Here is a 25,103-nt window from a genome sequence, read left to right on the forward strand (position 1 = left end):
GATGAACAATACGTACATATTATACAGCTGACATATAGTATATTTGCAAAATTTCCTGTCATGTGCAGGCCATATTTTAAATAAATAAATAAGATCGAACACTTGACCTGGATACCGTATCGCTTCACGTAGACGTAATTTTACAACCTCTTGTTCTAATCCTTTTTTTTTTTTTGTAATTGAAACGTTTGGGGTTCCTGGCTTGATAGTGCCACTTGTGAAATCGACTGAAATATGACGTTCTATGATTTCTGCATCGTAGTCTTTTCCAAGCAGGCGCTACTTGACTGGTACATATTTATTGCTACAATTATTCTTTCTTCTTTTATCAATACGGCCTCGTTCCTGTTTGATTGGCCGTGTCCAAGCATTCTCTGCGTAAGCTCGTATATTACACTGCATATGATAGTGTACATCTTGGTTTTGCACGAAGGCACGCACAACTATAGATAGATAGATAGAGATGCACGTTGTATGCAACACGCATATGACACATTTTTACACATGATAATACTGGGTAAGTAGTTAACGTTTGTGCAGGTTACGATGACTAACTTCAGTCCAGTTGAGCTGCAAATGGGTTCATGGGTCTTTACCTCTGTGTGTATAAGTAACCCTATGTGTGAGATGGGTGGTGATTTATCTGTGGCAAACAGTTCGCTCTATGCGAAGCTTTCCCCAGTCAACCAGCTACCTAGCTAGCGAACGCTGTTCTCTGACCCAGAGGGTCGAACAACCGCACTGTAGGGCCGCGTATTCTTCCGGCAGCGTCTGCCGATGTCAGTCATCAACATTCAGCAGAACGAACGAGTGACTGACTTTCTCCTCTACCCGTGATTCCTGCTCGCCTAGTTTCTCATGCTGCTGTCACTACATCTCTCGCCAACATTGCCGACAGACGGCCGATCAGTTGGTCAGACGGAGGGGACGTTAGCACGACAAGGCACCACCCTTTGGGCTCCCATAATAATGCAAGCAGGTGGCGGCAGAGATGGTATTAGAAGTGATGGTACTCGACCGTTGACTTAGCCCGGCTTAGTTCGGCTGAGAGATTTACGTTGGCGTAGCGCAGTCTGGTTTTGTTTGCCGACAAGAACGAAACTCGCATTTCTACCAAGCAGAAAGTCCACTAGGATCTGACTTTGCTTCCTACTTTTTCGTCGCTGGGGCAGCACATTAACACATAAATACACATTCATACACACCCACCCCGTTTCAGATGCTCTCTCGCTGAATAACTTTCCTTTACCATTATCCTCGTTATTGGCCTCCGTTTTTGCACACACACGCAACCAGCACAGTTTGTTTTCTTCGGTCCAGAGAACGTCCTTACGTACACACCCCTTAGTATACGAAAATATTGTGTAGTGATGCGAGGATTCGGTGACTGGTGCCAGCAGGACGTCTCCTACCGCTGTAGATCAGATATACGCCCTTAGGCAGCCGGTACAGTGGAAGTGCAGGAGCCGCCAGCGAGGAATCATCGTTGGAACTCGGAGCATTTGAGAACAACTGCATAATTATTCGGATCGTTCGCTTCCACAGACAGGACTTCTTTACGGGACTCAGAAGGGTAACTGACGCTCCTATCGCCTAAATTCTGGATATGATAACTGTCGAATTAAGTTAGACGATTGTCGACTTGAAGCGCGACTCAGCTGTTTGCATGTGAGCTTGTTCTCATGTAGCGCGTTCTTGTTAAGAAGGACAACGTTTCTTCAAGTGCTGACCTTATAACTCAAGAAAGTTAGAAAAATAACTATGTGGGAATCGTACAAGATTATGGAAGCGCGAAGAGTTCATCTGCCAGAGAAAGGCATAAATAACGAGTAAAACGTAGCAAACACGAAGGTATTGTTTTGTCTGCATAGTTCCAGTACATCAAGGCGTTGTCTTATTGTTTATATATGTTTTCTATTAAGAATATAATGGAAAATTACATTTACGTTTAATTAGCAACGCCAGATAGAATATAATTCTCAGTATATAGCATAGGTAGTCAATTGTTTTTTTGCTTTTATTAACGGGAAACGATCCATCGCCTGTCTATTGACGTGCATACCTAATAAGCTTTGTTATGATTCAGCGGGACTGGAAGCTCAAGTGTGATCTGTAATTGCACTGTCCGATGAGGTGTGGATGTCTCATGTCCGTGACCTATTTCAAATCGCCAACATCACTGGGTGGTTGGTCCCAGCTACGAGGTCGCTATTCAGCGTCGGCCTGACGTTCACCGGCAATCAGCTGATTAATAGGTGACAGCGCGATCTCTATAAGAATATGGGATGACCTGCGTACAAAAGCGGACCCGGCAACAGAGACTAAGAGTGAGGGAGCAGCAATGCTCGGATCATAAGCATATAAGCTGCATGTGGATGACGCTGGCGTGAGATATGCATGACTAGACAAAGACAGAACTTGATAGCCTTCAAATAATGGACCTCCTGTGCACCAAGCCAATTATTTGACTCTATGCCGATCTATATATAATATGTGGACGAGCGATCTTGTCAATGAAAAATGTCAGTACCAACGCCTGACGTAATAAGCTTAAACAGTAAGTTAGTTCTATACTCAATATATGCAATGACATAAAGTGAGGACAACAACTGATTTGTATGGTGAGGATTAATTATAGGAGTCATTCTGAAATTAATGTTTCGCCTGGATTATACTGTTCTGTATTACTAAAAAGGCATACAAGTATTTCCGATAGAAAAACTTTCACTTTGTAGATTACGGAGCTCGTGTCCGTGGTGGATTTTCTACATACGTCACTAGTTTTAAATAGATCATATGGAAATATTCTCTTACCTACAATATACATTGTCTATACGAGCCTGCCTGCCTGTCTGTTCGTGTTCAGGCGAAAGCGTATTTCGTACAGTGAGACTACTGCTAGCCGTTAATTGCTGCAGGCCTACGGTCAGATATTTCTTCTTAGGTGGACTGCAGCCGTGATTGCACCGTAGATGTTTCCCACGGATGAATTTGCCTCCATGGTGGCATATTCGATCGGACACACGTTTGCCTCGAGCGGCAATAAGACTAGATGGCAAGCTTGGAAGCATGCATATTTAGCGTTTAGTCGGTTCCTAAACGCTCAAAGAATCACTCGTTCTAGAGTATTTCTGTACGTGCGATGGATTCGCCTGTGAACAATAAACGTTTTGCTATCAACAGTGAATTGCAGAGCGGTGGTCAAGATTGGAAAATTACGGACGGCGTTTAGTTGTTGCGATGCCGATTACGTTTTACTGTGATCAAGATCAACCACATCCACGTGACTTGGTCGGTTGTCTTGCAGAGTAATAAATCCCTTAATAATAATATATGCCTAGTAATAAATGCCCCAATAGCGCTGCTGGTTGCAGTACGCAGCAGTTGACAACGGGCATTGTATCTAAGCAGCAGTAACAGAGCAGTTGTTATAAAAGTAGTACAATAGTAATAACAGCAGACTGCGAACGCGTAAGATTCCATCACAGTGGCAATGCACCGTTGTCTACACTTCTCTGTCTATAGCCGTGTGGGATCGTTCCCTGATCACGCTATCGAATTTGCGCTTCCTGGCCTTACAGGGCAAATGGCGCAAGGCTGTTGAAACACGCAAGACGTACAGCCATCACTATATCCTGCCCCACTAGAACATTATGGTAGTACAACGGGGAAATGAAACGAAACACCAGGACATGTAGGGCTGCTGCTTGCTCTTAGCTTGCTGCTTGTAGGAAAGTACATGCCTGTGACCACCCAGTGTTGCTCAGGCAGCAAGATGCTAGCTCCCTGGAAACTTACTCATGGCATAGATGCTTCTGCTGCTAGTCCTGAATTAGAGGTTAAATTGTTGCATCCTATCCTGCCCTTTGGATCCTTCGTGCCAGGCAGCTCCTACGGTTTTTACCAGTGACACCACCTACTTTCTCAGCCTGCTTTTACCTCAACTCAGATAGCTCGTTCGCCAGCCCGCCCATCTGATAGTAAGCGTCCCTGCTGCCGTCGTAATAGCAATGGCTGGAGTTGCCGCAGGGGCAGCAGTAACTGTGTTTTAAAGTAAAGGGATTACGTACTGCGTACAAACACACACCGCGTCTATATAAACGTTCGCCTGCGATGGCACCCGGGCAGTGTAGTATGATGCATTTTATACGAGTTAGCGATATCGCGCTGCACGCTCTGTTCTCATAAGTTTGAAGTTCCTGAACCTTTTAGTGTGCTATTCACCACGCCGTCGGTTGTCGGTACGAACATGTTCGTACCTGTCAACCTGTCTTAAAGTGCTCCGTTTAGTGTAACAGCAGACGCCTAACTGGATCTGAAGTTGCTCACACATCTGGATTAACTGCTTCGCATTTTGCCGCCGACGCTTACTCGCCGTATTTTTTGAATGTTAATACATTGATATGCCAAAGTACATGTAGATGGTGATGTACTATATTGTAGATAGGCATCACATATAGAAATTATAATCTTTTTATTGTGAAACGAGACAAGTGCTATTGTTTTACTCGCTATTTGGGGTGCTGCGTTTTTTCGTTATCATCAATACCGGTATAATCCAAACAGTTGTCATGATTAGAGGCTGTCATCTGATTATGATTTGCCTTTCCGATAACTTGGTCACTCAATCTGTAAGTGAATGGTAAATGCTTATGCTACTAGATTGAAACACAAGATTTTAGGGCCGCGAGTTTTACGTGGCCTTTTTGACGTCTTACTAGATATTCTTTAGGGAATTAATTATTATAACACGACATAGCTTTGCCAGATGTAGCCACTTTCAAGTCCATTTTAGACAGGAATGAACGTCTAGACGATTGTCCGCTGCGAAACTTTGTTGTCCTTTTACTCTGCGTAATTCAAAACCGTCATAAGACCGCCATCTGTGTCTAATAGACTGCGGATACCAACACTTTTTCTGCAGAGTTCCCGCTCTATGATTACAAAATTATGCGATGAATTCTCGAAGTGGGATCCGCTTGAATATTACCGAAACGATTCGTTTGGGCTTATTTTTGGAGAACGCCCGCCATTACCCCATAACGTCACTGAAATCGTCTGCCACAAGCAGGGCAACAAAAATCTACTCCCTTTGTTGTAAGCGAAATGTCCTGCCAATCGACTGACTCTGACTCAATCAAAATAGTGAGAGGGTCAGCTGGTCATAGTAGTAACAGACGCACGAGCGGGATCTGCGTTCATACCAGAGCGAGTGAAAGGTCGTACGACCCACCGACATCTGTACGATATACTTTACGTGTAGGCTACGGGTATCGCGTGTACACATAATATATGCAGTCGATTTTTACGGCGCTGTGATCGTTGCTATTGCCAATAAGTAACATTTTCGCCATTGTAAAGACGAAGAGCTTTACAATAAATAGTAGCTTCTGGGCCTGTGTCGTGTTTGGCGGTTCTTCTACCTCTTTAATAATGAGAATATGCATCTTTCGTGTGGGATTTTGACAACGACAAATGCGTTCTAGTTTTCCACAAGGAACTGATACTCTGAACATCCATGAAATAATTTAACATATTTAAATCGTACCAACTCACATCGATCACTTCGTTTCCCCTCTGAGTAATTCCAAAAAGTTTAGTTTGGACGTGTCGAAGCTGATATCGTGGTTCTATTGCGGTTGCAAGAAACGTTAAGTGTTGTAGCGTACGTTCATCTGCTCACGTTTGTTATGGTCCTCAGATTTATTGAAATGCTTTTAGACAAATATTAAATTTTAACATATTTTGAGATCGTGATATTTACGTTGCTGCGACGTGTAGTACTCAAGGGTACTTCAGCTTGTAATTGGAAAGCTGCTGACAATGTGATATTATGGAGATATTTTCATAAAGGTCAATATACGTAGGTGTTTGACGGCCAACATAAGTCCTACCTATTCCGCGAACGCCGACTCCGGTGCCAAGAATCATTTGCTAAGTTGATTTTGATTCTATTCAAGTTAATGGTTCCGTGTCGAAGGCGGTAAGTCTTAACAGTCCAACCACCTATCATATTCGAAAAAAGCTGCAAGCAGTTAATCGTTGCACGTTAAAGCTCAACTTAATCGTTGTGATGGTTCCTTCTATTTATAAACATAGTTTGTTTTGGAGCATACACCTGTCTAGAGTATTTAACTTAGTGAATGACTTCATTAGAAATTGCATAGAAGTTGGTCTGCTGGGGTTGTTAGCAGCACCAGCCTTAACCGATAAGAGCCTAAAAGCTAAAATTTCCCATTGCATTTCTTCGCCGCTAATTAGCAAAATTGAATCTGCACTTCCCATATATATTGCTTACTTAAAAATTGAAACATAAATTCATACATATCCTGTTCTCCGAAAAATGATTACACAGCAGTTTGTCACGATCAATGACTCCATTTAGAGTTACGATTAGATGCTCTCATTAACTACGTTTCTATTTCTTGACAAGCAAATGGTACGCAACAATAGCCACCTTCCACCGCGCGTACGTTCGATGGCAGTACGTCGTGAATTCCTATGGACAAGATTGCATAATTACTTGTCACCTTTCCTGTTATGACTCATTAGCGTCGTCCAACTATACTCCTAGCTAGGAAATATCTCAACACTCCATCGGACGAAGAGAAGTACGGCGGCTAATTTAAAATTCAAGGTTTTTTTAAATTATCCGCAAACCATGCTCCCTTTATGCACTCCTCACTCTGCTCCGATGTTTGAAGGTCAGCTTTGAACTACATGCGCCTGTGATGTTGACAGGACAAGGGCCGAGCGGTAGGCCGCCGCTTTTGCCAGCTTCCGATGATGACGCTTCGCTATTACAACAAGCGCTATAGGACGTTGATTGGCGTGAGCATACGCAACCGCAGGGATTTGCCTGCCGGGAGCACAAAAGTGGGTCAGGGTCGACGTTTCCCTCTGTCAGTCACACAACCTCGCGCGGCGCACGCTGCTTGCAATAACGAGCGTTATAGAGGAAATTCTGGGAACTTGAAACGGTACGGCGTTAGTTTGTATTATTGCACGGCGTAACGCAAGGAGTGGTGGTCATAAATATGATCAACGCGACAAGTTAAATGCTTGACGTTCTTATGATCGTATATACAACCGCTCGTGTACATTAAGCGCAATTGGGTTTGTGGTGATAGCAAAAGTGCTACTAGCTATATGATGAAGTCAATGGTGCAACACATGACGCAAGGTAGAGGAGTTTCATCTAAGAATTATTTAGAATAGATTTCACATCGGACCAAGGCTCTAGCGGCGCTTGAACTATGACAAAATAACAGGACACACACACATTTTAGTTGGTGAAAAATTCGCTCTTCGTGAAAAACACGGTCCTTATTTTAATAAAACCTTATTACTTTACAGTCGTGGAAGATGCGCAGATGTCCTCTGCTACTCTTGAGGATACCCCTTTGTCTTTGGTATTTTTATTGTACTATGTAGTAAATTGCCGTCGTAATAGAATGTAATAAATATTTATAACATATATTAACGAATCTGATGTAAATCTTGTAGACAATATGGTCTAGACTTGTTAAAATTGGAAAACTTTACCAACCAATAGAAAATTGCTGCTCAGTTGCTTAAACAACAGAAACGGGTATTTCGTGCTACAAAAGCTATTGGCTGCAGATGTTGAAGTTAATAAATAACAGCTACAGAAAGTTAAAAGGTCACTTCACCCTTGAGCTTATAGAGCTATGAGCAGTTTGATATGTATATGAACATGTCGGAACTAGACAAGCTGTACTTAAAACAAAGATGGCGTCAACGGCTATCCATAACCTTCATAATACTGCAGAGTTAAGAACTTCCCTATTCAGAACTTGACCATGTTCGATAGATGCAACCGATTGCTTAATTCTATGTATTATAATGGAGCATGCCAAACAAGAGCGCTGCACAAGCCAATTAATAGGGAAACCGATCTCAGATCGTGTATATACTTCTGTGTGTATTCTAACTTAGCGCGGATACTGGTGTTGCAACCTCGTTACAAGAACTTAGTGCACTCATGCGTCGTACTAATGATTTGTAAGAAGCGTATCTAACTTAAACTCATTCTGCTGGCAAATCACTAATCAATTAAGATGCCTAGAGCAAATCGGTTAAACAATAGTCATGATGGGAGATGTTACAGTTATAGTATATGTAAAGTATAAACTAATGCCACCATTACTGCTCAAAATGTCTGACAAGATATTACTCTTTATGGTAGCTACGTGAATAGTTAAAAAATAATAGAGAAAATGTCTGTATCATTGACATGACTGCCTATTTATAGCAAGCTGCACCCACGCCTCTTTCAGACAATGGTTCCCAGTAGCGGAAAGGCCGTGAGATGGATGCTTATTATGCGTCGTGGTTGGCCGCTTCGAGCCCAGCTTCTTCACGTAACGCCAAACATAGGCCCAGTCCGGCCGAATCCAGCTCGGTAGTGATGTGCGAAGGCCGGACATGACATCTACATAGAAAATTATATTTAGCTCACGTAACCAGAGGTCGAATAGGTCCAACGCCGTAAACATTCGCCGTAGGTTCGATGCTGCCGCTTGCTTATGCCGCTTTTGGCGTACAGGTGTCGTACATACGACCACTTATATATACACGTAGGGCTATTGAAGTGCATGGTCCGAAATTAGTATCCGGTAATAGGTAAAGCTTCGCTACCTATCGAGTATTTGTCTTCGGGTTGTTTTCAAAATAAATCTTTACGTGAAAAATCAGGCCAATAAAAATTCAAATTATTCTCAAGATAAATATCACCATTTCGAAATGGCCAAAAAGTAATTGTCGGTTTTTGTTAACGACGAAAACGTTGTACTACCTATCCTATTAGCATCTTACTATAAGTTTTTCTGCTAACCCATATCTTAAAATCGGTTTGACAGTTTAAAAAATATAACCCCACCAAGTATTACACTATGTGCTACACTACAATGTAATGTTTGGACCGACCTCATTCTTTTTGCACATGGCATATATTATTTACTGACGACAAATTATATTTGTGTATATGTATATTTCTATCTCTATTATCTATCTATATATATATATATGTTTTCTGGTTATATTCTCTGAGCGTCTATTGTTTCTTATATAAAATGGGTTTCCGAAATGTCAATGTCTGTATTTTACAAGCGTATATGCAGAGCCCTCCTTATATCTACGCATAAAGTGCGCTCTGTTATTTTCGTAATACCGATAGCCCAGGGCACAATAAGTGCCTTGAGTAATCGTCGTAATAGACAGCATATAGTACTAAGACTTTTATGTGCTTAATTTACACCAGGCCGGGCCCGTTGTATGCCTACGTCAGTGCTATTTTATGAGCAGATCTGGATAACGGACAAGACTATAATAGCGCCAATAGTCAAGGACCGATTCTCTTGCAACAATATTGTGTCCTGATCGATATACAAATTAGGTGAAGGCCACAGCCTATTCTCCCATCTCTCATATAGTGCTAGGCAGATTCTAACCACACTAATCACAAAAGTACACATGCACATCTGCTGCCGATCGTTACTTCTCTCGGTCGTGGACCAATGTTTAGAGGCAGCCAGAAACTTCTGCAATTGGCAGCAATATCGACTTCTGCTTGTTTCTGAAGGACTTCCCAATTACAATACACTATACGTTCATACGTATCTTAACATATGGCCAAGTTGCAACGAATATTTTAAACGAATTAAATCATAATTCAAATTGTAACACCTTGAACACGAATCATTCGTGCAAGTCATGCATAACTCAAAACCCGCACGTATAGTGGTCAGGCTTCATAACCTAAGACCCATATACATAGTCCTCAGGGTTCATAGCCTAAAACCCGCATGCATGTTCTTCAGGATTCGTAACCCAAAACCCACTGCGCAATTTCATATTTTCAAAATAACTTTAGAAAACGCGAAATCTTGAGTTTTAAAAATTACTTGAAATATCTACGGTAACGTAGAATGTTTTAAATTTTGTTTTGTCATTCGCAGGTCGAATATGTATATGAAGTTACCTGTCACAGAGGTCGCTCTGTCTGCATCCAATGCTAATTTACGTTTAATTATGACCATCTTCTACGCTGTTTCGAAGTCATTAGCTTTAATACTACTTCGCGCAGTCTTGTTTAGCACCGAACACTATAGATGCAGTTTGGCCATATAGCATTGACCCCCCTCAATTGCTGCTTTCTCTAGGGGAGATCGTATATTTGCAGTAACATAAAAATTACTTGAGAACAAGGAAGATGTTTTGAGACCCAGCTTGAGAGAAAACGCGGGTCAACGTGCGTACGTGTCTGTACGCGGGACGCACAAGTAGAGCGCGGGCCGCTACGGAGAAGAACGCGGTCTCACTGGTTACCGTGTTCACTGTTGCCTGCCGCTCGGCCAGTTTCACTGCAACGCAATAGATTCCTTCGCCTAGAATTCGGGTAATCATTAATTACCTCTGAACAATAGAACAACGGACGAAGTCGCACAGATGAACACGTACACACGGACGATCGGTGGCTTGCATGGACCGGTGCTCTGATCATCCGTAACCTCGGAGCCTCGTAAAGATTTATGGATAGGGACACCTTCTTCATCTCAATAGAGAATGCACACGACCCGGTAAGCCAGTAGCGACTGTCAGATACTACATTGACAAGAACGTACTAGCTTCAAACCAGGTAGCACAATTTCATTCGCTGCTCGCTGTTTCTGTTTCGCTGTTGTTTGCGAATGCAAAATGGCCAGCGATCGACTTTTGAATTTGAGAATCAATGGACTTAGCCTTGTTTAGTAAATAACTAGATGATAATTCTTGTACTTTAGCCGACTGTAGGACGCAAGAGGAAAGAGAGCAGAAAGGTCAGTAGTTGTTGTGGACTTTTATAAAGGTAATCATTGAAAGGCTTTTCTAAGTATGTATACGAAATTAGTGCTGGGCTCAGACTTACCGACAACAACCGCCTAGAAAATGACGTTAGAAATAGATTTTTCTGATGGTATGGACATACACATAGCTAGACAAGTAACGTACTCGCACGACGAGGGTTTACTTAGCGTAATTTTATTAGCGTGCAGATAGCTTTATTTTAGAATATCGATTCTAGATGGAGTCGGTTACAAGCAATGTTATAGAACAATAAACTATTGTTTCAACGCTTTATCTCTCGGAGCAGATGGAAATGTCCGTTTCAAAGATATCTCTTCAAATTTAATTGCATTAAGAACACCCCAATATAGGGTGACAAAAATCTATAATTCAAATGTTTTAAATGAAGTTTATAAGCTTCGTCGGACAACATTGACTACATAGCATACTTCTAACATAGAATGAAAGGTGTGAAGTGCTTAAAAAATTCGTTAAAAGCCGTTGGATTTTGCAAAATTTTCTGCTTTCATAAGGACCGATATAAATACACAAACGGCTAGCTATCTACTTGCTATCATTGTAAGTTTAAACGAGCAATTCTCTCGTAGACGATTATACTTCAAAGGAGAAAGAACTTACCTCGGGGACTTTTACGACGGTCTCTGTGTTTACAAACGGATTAGAAAGTGAACCGTTTGTTACCACGATACTCGAATCTACTTCGGTTGTCTGTAATCATCATTGAAAAATGCCCTTACAATGCGCATTGAATGCAGATGCACCGTCGACTGCGTCTATATGTTATTTTTTCTTACTTTAAGGAAAGTTTAATCAGTATTGGGAAATGTAGCTTACTGTGTCTGCACTCGGTGGACTATATTATGGCTGAGCGATAGGAAGCCGTTTACTATGGGAACAATAGTTTCAGCAGACTTTGGATCAGCTATAATGTACACGATGCGAATTCTGGGTCGTAAAACCTTACATGACAACGGGCAACAAATCTTGCCCGACCAGCGTCATCTTGGTAAAGGGCATGTACGCACACTACTTACCTCCTTTCCATCGGTGACAAATAATGTAACCGAATAGTTTTCTTTCTGTAAATGTAAACAATATTAATCAGGCAGATGAGAAAGTCTGTGTCATAAACAAATATCATAGTTACATTTTAATGTTAGCTAAAAATCTGTCGGTTCATCTTTTTCCAGGCGGAATCACTGTACATTCCGCTATCAATCGTGACGATTTGTAACCTAATTAAAAATCGACCGCACGTGCCGAATTACTTCCGACAGTGTAAGCATGCACGATAACGTGCATTTTAATGTTCTACCATGAAGCTTACCTTGAGTGGCGCTTTAAGGATAACGTCCGCCTGATTAATGTTAACGGAGTTAAATTCGAGCAATTCTCGACCTTCTTGATTCCGCGCTCCGAATTTTAGCGTTGTGGTATGCGAGTCTGAACCTAATGAAATCAACCTTTGTTTCTTTTAATCTGCCTCTTTTTTAGTATCGTCACCAGAGCGTAAGTTCAGCTTTATAAAATAGTAATGCGACGTTCCTTGTAAAACACAATAGGAAATCCTGAAGTAGAAAGCTACTTCACAAATTCATTAGGTACCTAGTTAATTTCGTCTATAACGACAATTTTTCGGCCAATCAGAGGACTTCTATGGCAAATTCTATATCGGGTATCACCTTTTAGCCTGTAGACGATAGTGCCGACCGGGGTAGATTTTGGTAAACGGAGGATGCGCATGTTGTGAGAGTAGTCGATGTTTGGCGCCAGACCTGCACATTTACCCGTAATTGAAATGGTAACTTGTGGATTTGTCTATAATGACGCTTTATGAAACTCTCTTCTAACTAAATTATAGTTTTGCCTTGAGCGTACTCTGGCAGTACGGTCAGTAGGACTCTTTCGTTAGCTGGACCTCGGTTATTCTTTTCACGGTAAGCCTTGACACAGCTGTTAATGTTAATCTTAAGATAATGTTAATCTTAAGATCTGCGGGGGACTCAATATAAGTTATCTGAAGGAATCTTTGCTCTTTCTACTGCTCTGGCTTCTAGGAATGCGTCTACGCCTAGAATTCTAGTGTAACATAAGATATTATCATTCCATCATCACGGGGATAGGCAGACGCTAACCCGCTTTCAAATAAACTTAGCACCGGCCACTCTAATAGGAAAAAAATGCCGCTTGTCTGAAGTCTAAAAATCATAAAGGCAAGCCCAATATTGGATTGATTCAAAACGTTTAGGTATATTGATTTCAGTATATTGGCACGAAGATTATTTTCTGGACATTATTTATAAAGTGAATCATATACAGCGTATATAAGATCTGGCTCATAATCGAGTCGACAGTAAACATAGCTTCGTTATACGATAACCTTTGAATACTGTAATAGCTCCATTACCTACTAAGACTATATATAATATAGTCATTCAACCTCATAATAGTTCGTTGACCAAAATTAAAGAAGATAGTGAAAATCTTCAAACCTGAAGATAGTGCTCTCTACATATCTACGATTCATCCTTAATCACGCCGAAAAAAACATTCGTTATTGTTCTCTAATAAATAAAGCTGGTCAGAGGCCACCGCCGCTCTAGCTTAGAAAACGATTATTAGAATGCATCTTCTTGTTATAGCAACAAGTGCGCCCATCTTAAGAGAATTCATTTTCAAGCTGCCGTTCTTCTAGCCAACGGACGGGTCATAGTTTCGCTATGGAATGAAGGCGGTTGACGATAAGCGTGATGAACAGTACATTAAGGTAGCAGAGACAATATTAATCTATAGGTTGTATTCTTACCATGTATTGGTGTGCCTACGAAATGCCATATAGTTAAAGTTGCCACGAACGAAGCGCAAGCGCGAGCGGCAGACTGGAGATGGCCTCGATGTCGCATGGTGGAGTCCTACCGGGGACCTCATTCACGAATCCGCTAATATCTCGCTATATCGGCGTTAAATCAACAAACCAATAAGAAAACGAGTCAGAGATAAATACGGTAGAGGCAGCTTGTAGCCTCTCATGGGAACCCTACGGTCAAACTTTTATGCTCATTACAAACTTTTTGCCACCGTGGTGCCAATTAGAGTTGTTCAATTTTTCAGCCTAAACGTAAACGTGCTTCGGTGCGATTTCCTAAACACCTTCTTCTACCTTCAACGCACTTCTTCTTTTACTTTTTTTTGCAATACCCCGAATCGTGTTTCCTATGTACTTCATTTATGCACTTAGTCTATCCAAAACCCTTGCGGAACTGTATTCCGTTATTATAAAAGTTTCGCTGATCCTAGAATTCCCCCCAAGATACGTTAAGAATACTAAAACCACGTAAAGAGCACTTTGTGTATGAATACACACATAACCTTCTCGTTGCACACAGTTGAATATATTTTGTATAATATTCTTTATTGACTTTTTCATAACATAAGCAGGCATACAATAAATGGTGCATTCGTAATGTAAGCTCGACCTGTAAAATATCTAAAGCGAAAATGTTCCCTTTGCACTGCCAGCATGTGCGACTTTTCTTCGTATCAGTCAAAGGTATCTGGCAATTAAAATAGTAGATAGCATTTTAATAACAAAAATCAAACTGAGTCCTCACACGCGAGGGATTGAGGCCCGCCCTGAGACAAGATCGTGACAAGCTTGCGAGTGATCTTTGCCATGATTATAATAAAGCTTTGCTGGGAGCAGAGTTGTCTGCCAAACCCTTGGGATACTTGACCCTTTGTTATGTCAAGGTAGGTTATTGACAACGAGTCCGGCGTAGTAGCCCGATGCCCCAGACTCCAACAATGTTGGTTCCACATCTATTATATGCGTATGCATATATTTTTACGTGTATTGGCCACTGCACATGGACAAATCATTAAGCGGAAAACTGCGCGTACAGTTCATCTTAGATGTCGTTGACCTAAGCGACCGGTCGATTGGTGGGTCTACAACGTTAAGGTGACGTTGGATAGGACGAAAAAGCGGTCTGTGGCCGACAGGCTATCCAACGAAGGGCCTAAATTATTCACTCCTTTTTGTCTGGGATAGTTGCATTTTGTTGTGTGCAATTAACAACTAACGACTAAATGACACTTCATCAATATTCTAACTAAGGAAATTTCAACGTCCTTGCCCTAGCGATAAGATTGTTTCGCTTTACGGATCTTTACTAGTCTGTAAAATAGGGGAAAATTTAGAGCTATATTATATAAAAATAGATACTATTGCTAGATACGAGAAAAAATTGGAAAAAGCTATTATACCGACAGAATACCGTAATCGTTTATTGTTAATATAAAAATGTTGTAAATAGAGAAAATCTGTACTAATAATGATAAACTGAAGAGAATGAGTAAGATATATTCGATGAGTTTATTTATGTTTACATAGATTTAACGTAGACCGAGCCGCGTGCTCGTATTAGTTAAGGGGGACGTATCGTCATTTTAGGAATGCATTTAGACCCAATGGTAACTAAATTTTTGCTCTGGATCCGACGGACAACTACTAGCTTTGTGTCGTCTTTACTATTCATTCATGCGATCTACTAACTCCTTGATCGCTTTTTAGCAAATCATGCTCGTTACAATCGTCTACAGGAAATATCCGAGCACCGTTCACGAATGTCAGCCTCGCTAAATTTCCGAGGGAGGGTTATATATTATGAAACAATGTTAAATAGGTTTGATACGATAGTGGGCTGGCAAATATGTTGGAAGCCGTTTGTAAGAATGTACGTCTATATATTCAACAAAACATTACCGACATTGGAACGCGACTGTCACGGACACTTTAAGCGAAAATATATATTATATGATGTTAGAATCAATAGAAATATGTTTACCTATACATAGATTTACCGATAAGTGTAGAAATGGGGCCAGTCAATATCCTTTCGGTTTCGTCTTCCTCCTTCGGGTACGTCACCTTTGTCCTCATGTCAGTGTCAAACAGAGACACCGATACAAAAAGGTTCCGCAGCACCAAGGTAACTGTAGGTGCATGCGAAAGTATCACAGAGGATTAACGGTCAGGAATAATGAGACAATTCTAGGAGCTTCAACGAGGAAAGTAGACAATAAAACACTACAGGAGAGTGGACAACAAAAGCCCTAAAGGAGACTCGCAGTCGAGCAAACGCCCACGAGGCCAATAGCTAGGATCGCATATTCAGAAGTATGCTGCTGAGGTAAGGGTGTAGCAGGACGACTTGGCGGCATCATACAAACCTAATTCCAGTGGTACCAACTTCGAATCAGTTACCTTTGCGACATCGAAGGGTAAAACTACAGCGAAGTAGCAGGTTGAGGCAGTATCCAGCCTTTCCGCTTTAGGGCAGTCCAAAGCCAGATAAAGGAAGGCAAGAGGCCATTGCTGCTGCAGGACTTATTGATCTATTCTAACCTTTGAGGCTATCAGGGTGTGCAACCAGCAAATACTCGATTTGTTCGTGAAAATAACAAGGGGCAGACCCTGACTAGAGTGAGGAACGGGAGGTAGATGTGTTCAAGTCAAGACTAGCATGCTTCACCAGGACTATCCATTACATCGAAGAGCCAAAATGAAGGGTCACCGGTAGTCCTTCACACTCGTATGACGGATGCCAATTTGGTTGAATGTCTGGACTGATTCCGATGCATCAGTGCATGCACTCATTCAAGTTATCGAGCGTCATTAACTTCAAGCAATTATATTCTTCCATCTCTAACGCTACGGCGGCAATGGATGCAACGATCGACAATTATGTAGTCTGCCAAAAAAGACCTAAAAATTCCCACAAATATAGAACTAAAAAGGGAATCCTAGGTACATATACGAAGCTTTCTTTCACGCAATCCTGTTTATGATTAAATATTACTGATGTAAAGGGCGATATATTCATGTTAACTTATTTTGTTATTATACGCATGTATGCAAATTTACGGTCTGCATGCGTCACAGTTCATACTATAAAGGTGAACTTTTGCGCCGTGCTAATTCGTCTTCGAAATGGGCACTTTTTTTTATTCAAGTTTTACATCGTTATTTAGCTGGATTGCAGTCTGTTTTCCCTTTTATATTACTGAGATTAGTATTCACCTTCCTACAATAGTCGTCGACAGAATCCATGATCGCACGTGGAGAGATCAATAAATGCGAACGGTATATTTCAAATTGTCGAACTGGGCTGCCGTTGACTCGAAATTTCTGGCGGAAATTTACAAGCGTTCCTTTACACATTGCATCAAGCCATCGAAGGCAGATCCTGATGAAGAGGACAAGGAATTGCTTTATCTTCGAGTGCAGAAGATATCAATAAGGGCCACTACCTAAATCCATAAAAATTTCGCGTAATTCATCTAATGAGATCGTGTGGTGGTGTGGCAGCGAGTGCAACCCGTGTTAACTCTCTTAGTAAAGGGTGCCGCTGCCATGTCAACCGGATGTCTTCTATGGTACGACACTCTTCGGAACTATGCAATTCGTTTTCCACCCTATGATCTATTCGAAGATCGTTAGTTCCGTCTAATAACAATACACGTAGCTATTTGTTACAAAAAGCTAATAAAGGAGTGAAAAACCCACTGCTGAATGAAATACCTAATGAGCTCAATAATAAAATGGTAGATGTCGACTTTATGAAATGCTTTGAGTGCCTTGTGCACTTCCTTAGCGCGAATCATTTAATAGGATTAAGTAGGATAGAAGTATTACAGTCATCAATAAGTTACGGATTCTTAACTAGCCTCTTCAGCGTGATATTAGAATGCAGTTTTTCATTTCATAGGTATACATAATTATTGTGTACATCCATAATATGGAAGTGCAGTCACACTTGCTGTTAGACAGGTTATATATAGCCTAATGAAGACAGCTATAGTCGTAAAAGCCTGATATCGAAGTAGGCGCTGTTTGCTATATCCCGTATTGGCGTGTTAAATCATCAACAGCAGGTATCGAATAGCCCTGCACCAACAGGTGCAGGGCTGTTCGCACTATCGGCAGGGGGCAATCGTTTCCGGGAACGTGATCGCCGGGTGTCTGACCAGTAATGTGCTGCAATCCGTGGACGGTGTACTGAGTACACGGCATGCTAATTGGTTCTGCCACTGTCCTGCCAGGCGGAATTGGTCATTTTTTCCCATCCAATCGAATTCCAGATCGATCTTTGGTTCGCACTTGTAGCTGAACTATTTACACTGCTTCCTTTAAGTCCAACCCTAGTTCCTCAACGAGCAGCGGTGTGTTGTGGAATAGGAAGGCTAGTTTGGTTCTCACTAAAGCATGCAGGTCCAGAACTCCGTAAAGGTGTCTGGCCTTACTTACTTTACCATCAATAACAGAGATACTTTTAATAGAAACACGAACCCGAGTAGAACGGGCATTTTCTTTACTCGAGAGATAGATAAACAAGCAATAATCAATCAGAAATCTTAACCGTCGACTGAGAAGTTTTACATACTGCTACTAAAATTGATAAATATTGAAGGAAAACTTAAAAAGGAATCCATTCCGTCTAGACAACGGAGTAACTCAGGCGTCGACTGGAAATGCTTCAGTAATAATAAAGGGAGACCCGTGCCAGTTTGGAAAAAAGGGTTAGGAACAAGAACTGGATCTTTTAGAAAAAGGCATTAAGCCGCAAGACGCACAAAGTTAATTGCAAAGAACCTATCTGGTAAATAGTTACGAAGCCATTTATATCACTTTGACAGGATATGAGATATGTATATCGTGAATAACATAATCGAAAACCTTATGAGCATCGAAAAATAGACCGCTGCAGTCCCACTCTTCGAAAACAAAGTGGTACACTTAATCACTGAGCACAAATTTATCTCTATTAGAATGCCCTCTACTAAATAGTAAGTAGGACGAAGGCTGTTCCACCGAGAAGAAAGGAGGCCGGCGCTGTGTTGTAGGTATAGAAGCTGAAGAAGGATATAGTTCCGGAGAAGCTTTGCAATTCGTTTGACGAAACACGTTACCTCAATCGGATAATAAGGGTGAATAGAATTTTTCACCTTTCTAATCTTACAGCGGAGCTCTAAAACAGTGTAAACTTAAAGGCGGATTTAACTAGCGCATGCTAGATTTGTTTACCTTAAATGAAGCGCATATCGCTTTAAACATTTTCACACGCTTTAACAAACTGCCCAGTGCTGATATTCGAAAGCGAGAAAGGCGGGACGAGCTGTGTAGCTTATAGAAACAGACCTGAGCCAAGAGCTTGGCAAGGATAAAGTATTCATCAGGACTTCTTTCCTATTACGTGTTTTGCAACGGGAACGTGTTTCGTAACTGAACGGTAGAATAAGCGTTCTAGCTCATTATAGCTAATGCGGCCTTTGTTTGCCGATGGCCGCGTCCATTCGTCAAATGTGGCCCCTGCAGCACGACTATTCCCAGGTTTCCTGCGTGCAAATAGCCTTTGCAAATGGTTTGCTCTAGCACTCTCAGTTGTAAATAGTTTTGTAGATTGCATTTGATACACTCGTGTATATAAACAGCAATTGGGCGAAGCTCCGTTCATGCCCCCTTTTATGAAAGGGTATTGATTCAACTTGAAGTTCGGACAAACCTTATTTTTCGATTACACGCAAACAGCTAGCTCCCTTGAATACATGGTAGATGCATTCAACGAATGCGGGTAGGTTCCTTTACATATATTGGCAGCACAAATGGACCACACTGAATATAGCAAATACACACATGTAAGACCAGTGCTTCAGTTATCCCCGTACGCATGCACCTGTTTGTTTTTTATTTTCACTGATGCAGCCGATTAGATGAAGTCTGTAAATTTGCCAAAATATATATTAACAGAATAGCTCGTGCAGTACGTTCTGTAAATGCGATCATTATGCAAATTCTATGGTCTCGCTGTATATTGTCGATTGAAACGTCGCAGTTAGAAAATCTTTGCTCTTTTTTTCGTACCACATCGTTCCCTAGCTTAACGGCTCGGGGTTTGATCTGAACTAGCACTAAATTAATATCAATGTTATGTTTGACTGCCTGTTCTGTTGCGGTTAAGGACGATCCCCGGACGAACGGAAAGTTCTGCTTAATAAGCAACTGTATGGGGACATTTACATTAGTTTCTCGTCCTACATAAACATTATTTTCGGCAAAACTCAACACTTTGCATTGTTTTTGCAGCTTATGGATAATCGTTAACGGAAACTTGTTGTCTTTAAACTGAAAAGTAAGTCAAATAGGACACTATTTTCAATGCGAAGGGGGATTTCGGTGTAAATGATTTTTATAGGAACATTAATTTATTCTTCTTTTGTACGTACTTATTTATCTTCACCCCTGTTAGAGGAATTAAATTGTTGTTGTATTTTTGACAAAGTGAATTGGCCATAAAATCTTGCACGTTAATGCTTGCTTTTACGTTACGCTAAACACGTAATTTAATGCAAGATGGGGCCTTGCTGAATCGAAGATAAGTAAGAAGCTCTGAAGGAAATATGCTTCGTTCGTGTAATAAATGTGTTCTAGTGCGAAATATAAGACTGCCACTGCATTTCTTTATTTTGAAGGGTCTATAGCGTGGATACGCTTGGCGAGCGCTACCCCAGTAGAAAGACTGCCGCATGGCGCAGGCCTGTGTAATCCACAGTTCTGAGCGCAAATAAGATACGTAGGGAGTGTGAACGATCAACAAAGGATGAGGACGAACAAAGAAGGGCTTTGTGGTTAAAGAGACGTTAAAGTGTTGTTAAGAATGGGTCCGTGGCGAAACAAGAAGGCGTGAAAAGCAGGGACAAAGGCAAAATGTACGCCGAACGGAGCGTACTGGCAGAGATGCCCTGTTCCCAGGATAGGCAGCAACCTTACCGCACCTCCTTTTAAAGTAATTGACGGCTTTTAGATGCTTCTCCACGTAGCTGTAACACATTCAATGAGCCACGTGGAGAAGCAGCTTAGAACCATCAGGGAGGCGACAACGAAGAGGTCTTGAAGAGACCAAGGAATCTAGAGGGTGCTGCATTGGAGGCGGCCAGGGGAGCCAAACGAACAGTCAGCTTGACGCCTATTTAGCGACCCAGCGAACGAACAAATATGGTAGTCGCCAGCCACATCCTGTACCAATGGCCGCAGCACGACTTCTACACTTGCATAGAACCCATTACGCGAGCATGGCCACAGATTGTACACAACAAATTACTAATGCGTATTTTCTCGCAAAATACACACCGGTAGAAAAAAAGCATCCTATAGATGAAACTAGTCCCACACCAATGTTGTTTTGGAGCCTGTTATTCATTACTTGTCAAGGCCTTATTTAGGACTATGTAGAAGTCGTGCATATCCGGCTCTTCCATATCAAGAGATATCCAAACGAAGCTGTTTACTTTTCTCTAATACAGTTAATACGGCTGATTTAACTCAAAAGTAAGATTTCCCTTATCTTATTGGGGACATTTTATCTACTCTGCTACTTCCGCAACTTGTTCCCTGTTCGGCTTTAAAATATCGAGAATTGCCGAGCAACACATCCCAAAACCGACTGGCTGCCTTAGTAAATTGAACTTTACACACATCACAGTGTCCTGATAATGGCCAAGCTTTTTTTTTGTCACGGAATTGTCCTTATAGATACGAAAGGCAATGAATCTGCATATTCGTCAGGCAAACTGAATTTAGTGGACTTTAGTATACACTTAGTCGTATTCTAATTTAGGTGATCACAAGGCTTAAAGAATACTAACTGTGCATATTTATTTTGTGTCATCATCCATTTTTCAAAAAAGACTGTTTTTACTAGTTGACCTTATCGTGATTCTTAGCGGACAAAGCTTGTAAATATAGAGAAAGAGGAAAAGTGGACCAATACGGATCTTGAAGCTTCACACGCGCGTTTCGTCGATCTTCGAAAATGCACTTGGTACCCCAAGTAGTCCCTCGGTTTCTGTTAAGATTAATATTCTGTTCTTATTATATATTATTCAATAAAGATCTCTGTTCATGCCAAATCGAAGGCGCTCTTAACATTAAATAAAGAGTAATTACGGCACTAACTGCATATATTTTATTCACTTGTAAACCATTATATAGTTATTATCGAGATTTTTTTTGTCATAACCACATATAACAACCATAGCTATTCCCAGGATAATAGTAACTAGTGGCAGACGTAGTATTTACGTTGGTACTCGAAGGCATATTAAAATTTCAATCGGTAAACTAGAATAAGCTTTAAGTAGCATATAACTAAAATGTGTACACTGCGGGATCAGACCACAGAAACCACAATGGTTTTATTGCAGTTAATGCGCCTTCTGCAGACATCAAGATTGGCTGCGAAAGGAGTTTCCAAAAGCAAAAAAAAAATTTTTTTCAACACAACTGGCTGTTTCAGTTTAAATATGCTTCTAAAGAATAGTAGCTCGATTGTGCTTCAAGAATCTAGGTTCCGTAACGTACCGATCGATTCCGTAACGTACGACTTTATTTCGCACGGACTGCAAACTATTATCGTTTGCCGTATGTAGACTGAACTAGAGGTGTCACAATCTACTGAAGGCATGTCAGACCTAAGCCTCTAGATCAGAAGCTATTGGCTTTTGCATGTATTAGGCGAGTGTCCTAAGTAGGCCAGACTATCGAGCCATAGCAGCAAAGACGACGTTCGAGACTGCCACTATAATAATAGTAAAGCTTCAACGTAGAACAAATTCTAATTCCGAGTAAATCCAATAGTACCCAACGAACGTAAGCTCAAGTAATACTATGAGCCATCTCGAGTGTTTATGTATATTTCGAAGATTATGGCGAGTAACGTTTATGAATTTCGAATGTTACATAAACAAAAAATTTTCACGTACGATCCGATGTGAATCGAACTTACGATATATGATTCAGCTTCTCTAGTGGATTAACGACCTTTACAGGAGTCATTGGTTGTAGAACGCGTACGCTGTAAATGCTGGAGGCAGTGATTGAAAGAAAAATGCATAATTTGTTTAGGAGCTGGTTGATCACATCGTATTACGCCACGAAGCCTTCCGTAAATTCCCGAAGGCCGTGCTGCGTAGTACCTCACTTCCTCGAGTGATTCAGAAACCAGCACGCTATGCTTTCACCGTTTATAGGATAGCCACGATCACTCTGTTGCTTGAACCAACGCCGCCATCTGCTCACTAGTCTGGATTCATGATTAGTTAGTCACTAGAGAACATTATCTGCGCAATGACTGCTATGCTACTGTGGGACTCAATCCATTCTTTTAATGACGTTTTCTTTTACTTTTGTTACAACACGCTCACTTACTAGTACGTCACTTTGCCCAACCTCTGTCACGCCACCTTTTATCGATCCTAACACCAGCTTCTATCACAGTTATTAGTGACTCGCAAGCAATTTAAAACGAAACACTTCATATATAATTCACCAATTCTGTTCAGTATAAAAATCGACGTCACTAAAAATGCTAGACTGCTTTTCACGCGAAGTGAACTCGAGAATCCTGAGCGTGAACACTGAATTCGGCGAAACAGGTAACTTCTTCACGTGACTGTCAAGCAGCCGTGAATGCTGAGCCGATGGTGGCGCCGTTACGAGAGAGGGTAAAACTTGGTTGGTCCGTTGCCTGGTCCCTGCCCTTCGTCGTACACTTCATTATAGTTAGGCTCATATAATCTCAAGGTTGAACACGTCCCCATGCTGCAGAGGCGCGCACTGTTGAGCTCGAAGTGGACGAGCTAACCAAGTGGGGTATCGTGCTGGCCACTGCGTCTTTTAACAGCGCGCTCACGTCAGCTACATGACAATAGCTAGATGCGAAGTCTAGGAACTTATCAGTTTGAGTCTGCCATCGTGCACATGTATGTATTCATAAAATATGTCAGTTGAACAATGTTCTTCGACGGCCACACCTTGAATAAGAAAAAAATACAATAAAATTCTATATACGCTTTGTGATGCTCGCTAAAAAAGCCTTATGTACGTGCAGATGTTACTTGCCAGCCATGCATGTACGGACGCTTACACAGTGCGAGCTTCCGTGTCCTCAGTTAGTGTTGTTAGTGGCTAGTTTAAATATGCATCGCTAGCAGCTTTGATATTTCGAATTGTCAGGGTTGTGGGGCTAACCCTTTGATCGATTTGCCTAATCTATTGCTGGCTGAACGGTTGGCAGTTACGATAAGAACGTATTTGCCAACGTATGAACTGAACACATTGATAGAATACCAAGCTAGCACTATCGCGCGGTTCCACAGTACGCACTTCCGTGCATGCTATACATATCGTAACCGTATTCGACGGATGAGAACAAGGTTATTTCGAAGCAATGCTGTTATCAGTTTTGTAATAAGTTCCTAAAATACATAGTTAAAAGATTCTACCGTTTCGAATGCGGATGCTCTAGAAGGAATCATATGTAACGTATGTATGAAATTTTGTTGCAACAAGGTCAAACTCTCCCCTAGTTGTGACGAGCAGTTGCGCGGGTTCCTCAGTGAATTCAGTCGATACACGGTCTACCCGTCTCACTATTCGTCGGGCATCTAACTCTATGCTTGTGAAGCAAACAGTCTCCATTTAAACCGCCGAAAAAAGAGGCTGGTGTAAAAATCAGCACAAGGAGGACCATTAGAATGCCTGAGTCATTCGCATGCTAGGACATAGTAGAAGGCATCTGGTCAAATCAGATGTTTGCATTTTGACGATTTATAGAAACTTCCGTCTTTTTGAAATAAAGAGTAAACTGAGCTTCTAATCAAAGTAGTGATGTTGTTTTAGGTTTACGTTGTACATAGCTCGCCAGGGCTTTTCGCAGAAAACAAAGAAATCGTATAGCAAAAATGAAAAGCGTACCTTCTTTAGGTCGCCTGCATCTTATCGCAAGGTATTTTCATGAATATAAAATCACCTGTAAAATATGCGAACTTGCAGGATTAGTCTGCATTTCATTGGTAGTTTGACCTGTACGTCGTAAGCACTGCCAGGTCATTCGAAATATAAAATAAAAATGTACACACAAAGCACGCCCATGAACACGACTTCCTGGGCATAACGGCAAAGAGAGTCCGAAGGCCAAACTATCTGGTCCAACGTCTCTCGAATATGAAATCATAGACCAGCGTTGTTCTCTTCTACAAGCGTAATAGGCTTTGCACCGTCTGTCAAAGAAGAGAACGCAGAGATTCAAAAACACATTTCCTGTAACATGCTCCTGCTGGCCCATGGTAAAGAAAAACTCGCTTATTGTCTGTTTGCCTCTAAGTATGGCCATCTG

At 41.3% G+C, this 25,103-nt stretch overlaps 1 protein-coding gene and 1 long non-coding RNA gene across 21 annotated transcripts in view; one reads left to right on the forward strand and one right to left on the reverse strand.

The window, feature by feature from the left end:
• The window catches only part of Cad86C (Cadherin 86C), a 72,784-nt gene that overhangs the window by 35,782 nt on the left and 11,899 nt on the right, over positions 1-25,103 (reverse strand). For 9 of the 14 annotated variants that reach the window (XM_086977911.1, XM_086977908.1, XM_086977910.1 and 6 more), the window contains 5 exons: positions 13,676-13,819; positions 12,552-12,644; positions 12,197-12,318; positions 11,904-11,948; positions 11,488-11,577 (listed from right to left, as the gene is read on the reverse strand). In XM_086977911.1, the coding sequence (XP_086834037.1) occupies positions 11,488-11,577; positions 11,904-11,948; positions 12,197-12,318; positions 12,552-12,644; positions 13,676-13,772 (447 nt within the window). In that variant the 5' untranslated portion in view covers positions 13,773-13,819. Of the gene's footprint in view, positions 1-5,894; positions 5,913-11,487; positions 11,578-11,903; positions 11,949-12,196; positions 12,319-12,551; positions 12,645-13,675; positions 13,820-22,712; positions 24,109-25,103 lie in introns of those variants that run through there. The other 5 variants (XM_086977915.1, XM_086977913.1, XM_086977907.1 and 2 more) reach the window with 4 other exon arrangements.
• On the forward strand, positions 2,105-12,347 carry LOC147758521 (uncharacterized). 7 transcript variants are annotated; one of them, XR_015319449.1, is made up of 3 exons: positions 2,981-3,291; positions 8,301-8,425; positions 9,284-12,347. It is a non-coding gene; the product is annotated as an uncharacterized LOC147758521 (long non-coding RNA). The 7 variants fall into 7 exon arrangements; XR_015319452.1 differs by lacking the exon at positions 2,981-3,291 and adding exons at positions 5,258-5,665; positions 5,868-5,983 and having other exon boundaries at positions 8,301-12,347; XR_015319454.1 differs by lacking the exon at positions 2,981-3,291 and adding an exon at positions 2,105-2,557 and having other exon boundaries at positions 8,301-12,347.

Source organism: Varroa destructor, unplaced genomic scaffold (genome assembly GCF_002443255.2).
Source record: "Varroa destructor unplaced genomic scaffold, Vdes_3.0 BEIS01000001.1, whole genome shotgun sequence".
Lineage (NCBI taxonomy): Eukaryota > Metazoa > Arthropoda > Arachnida > Mesostigmata > Varroidae > Varroa > Varroa destructor.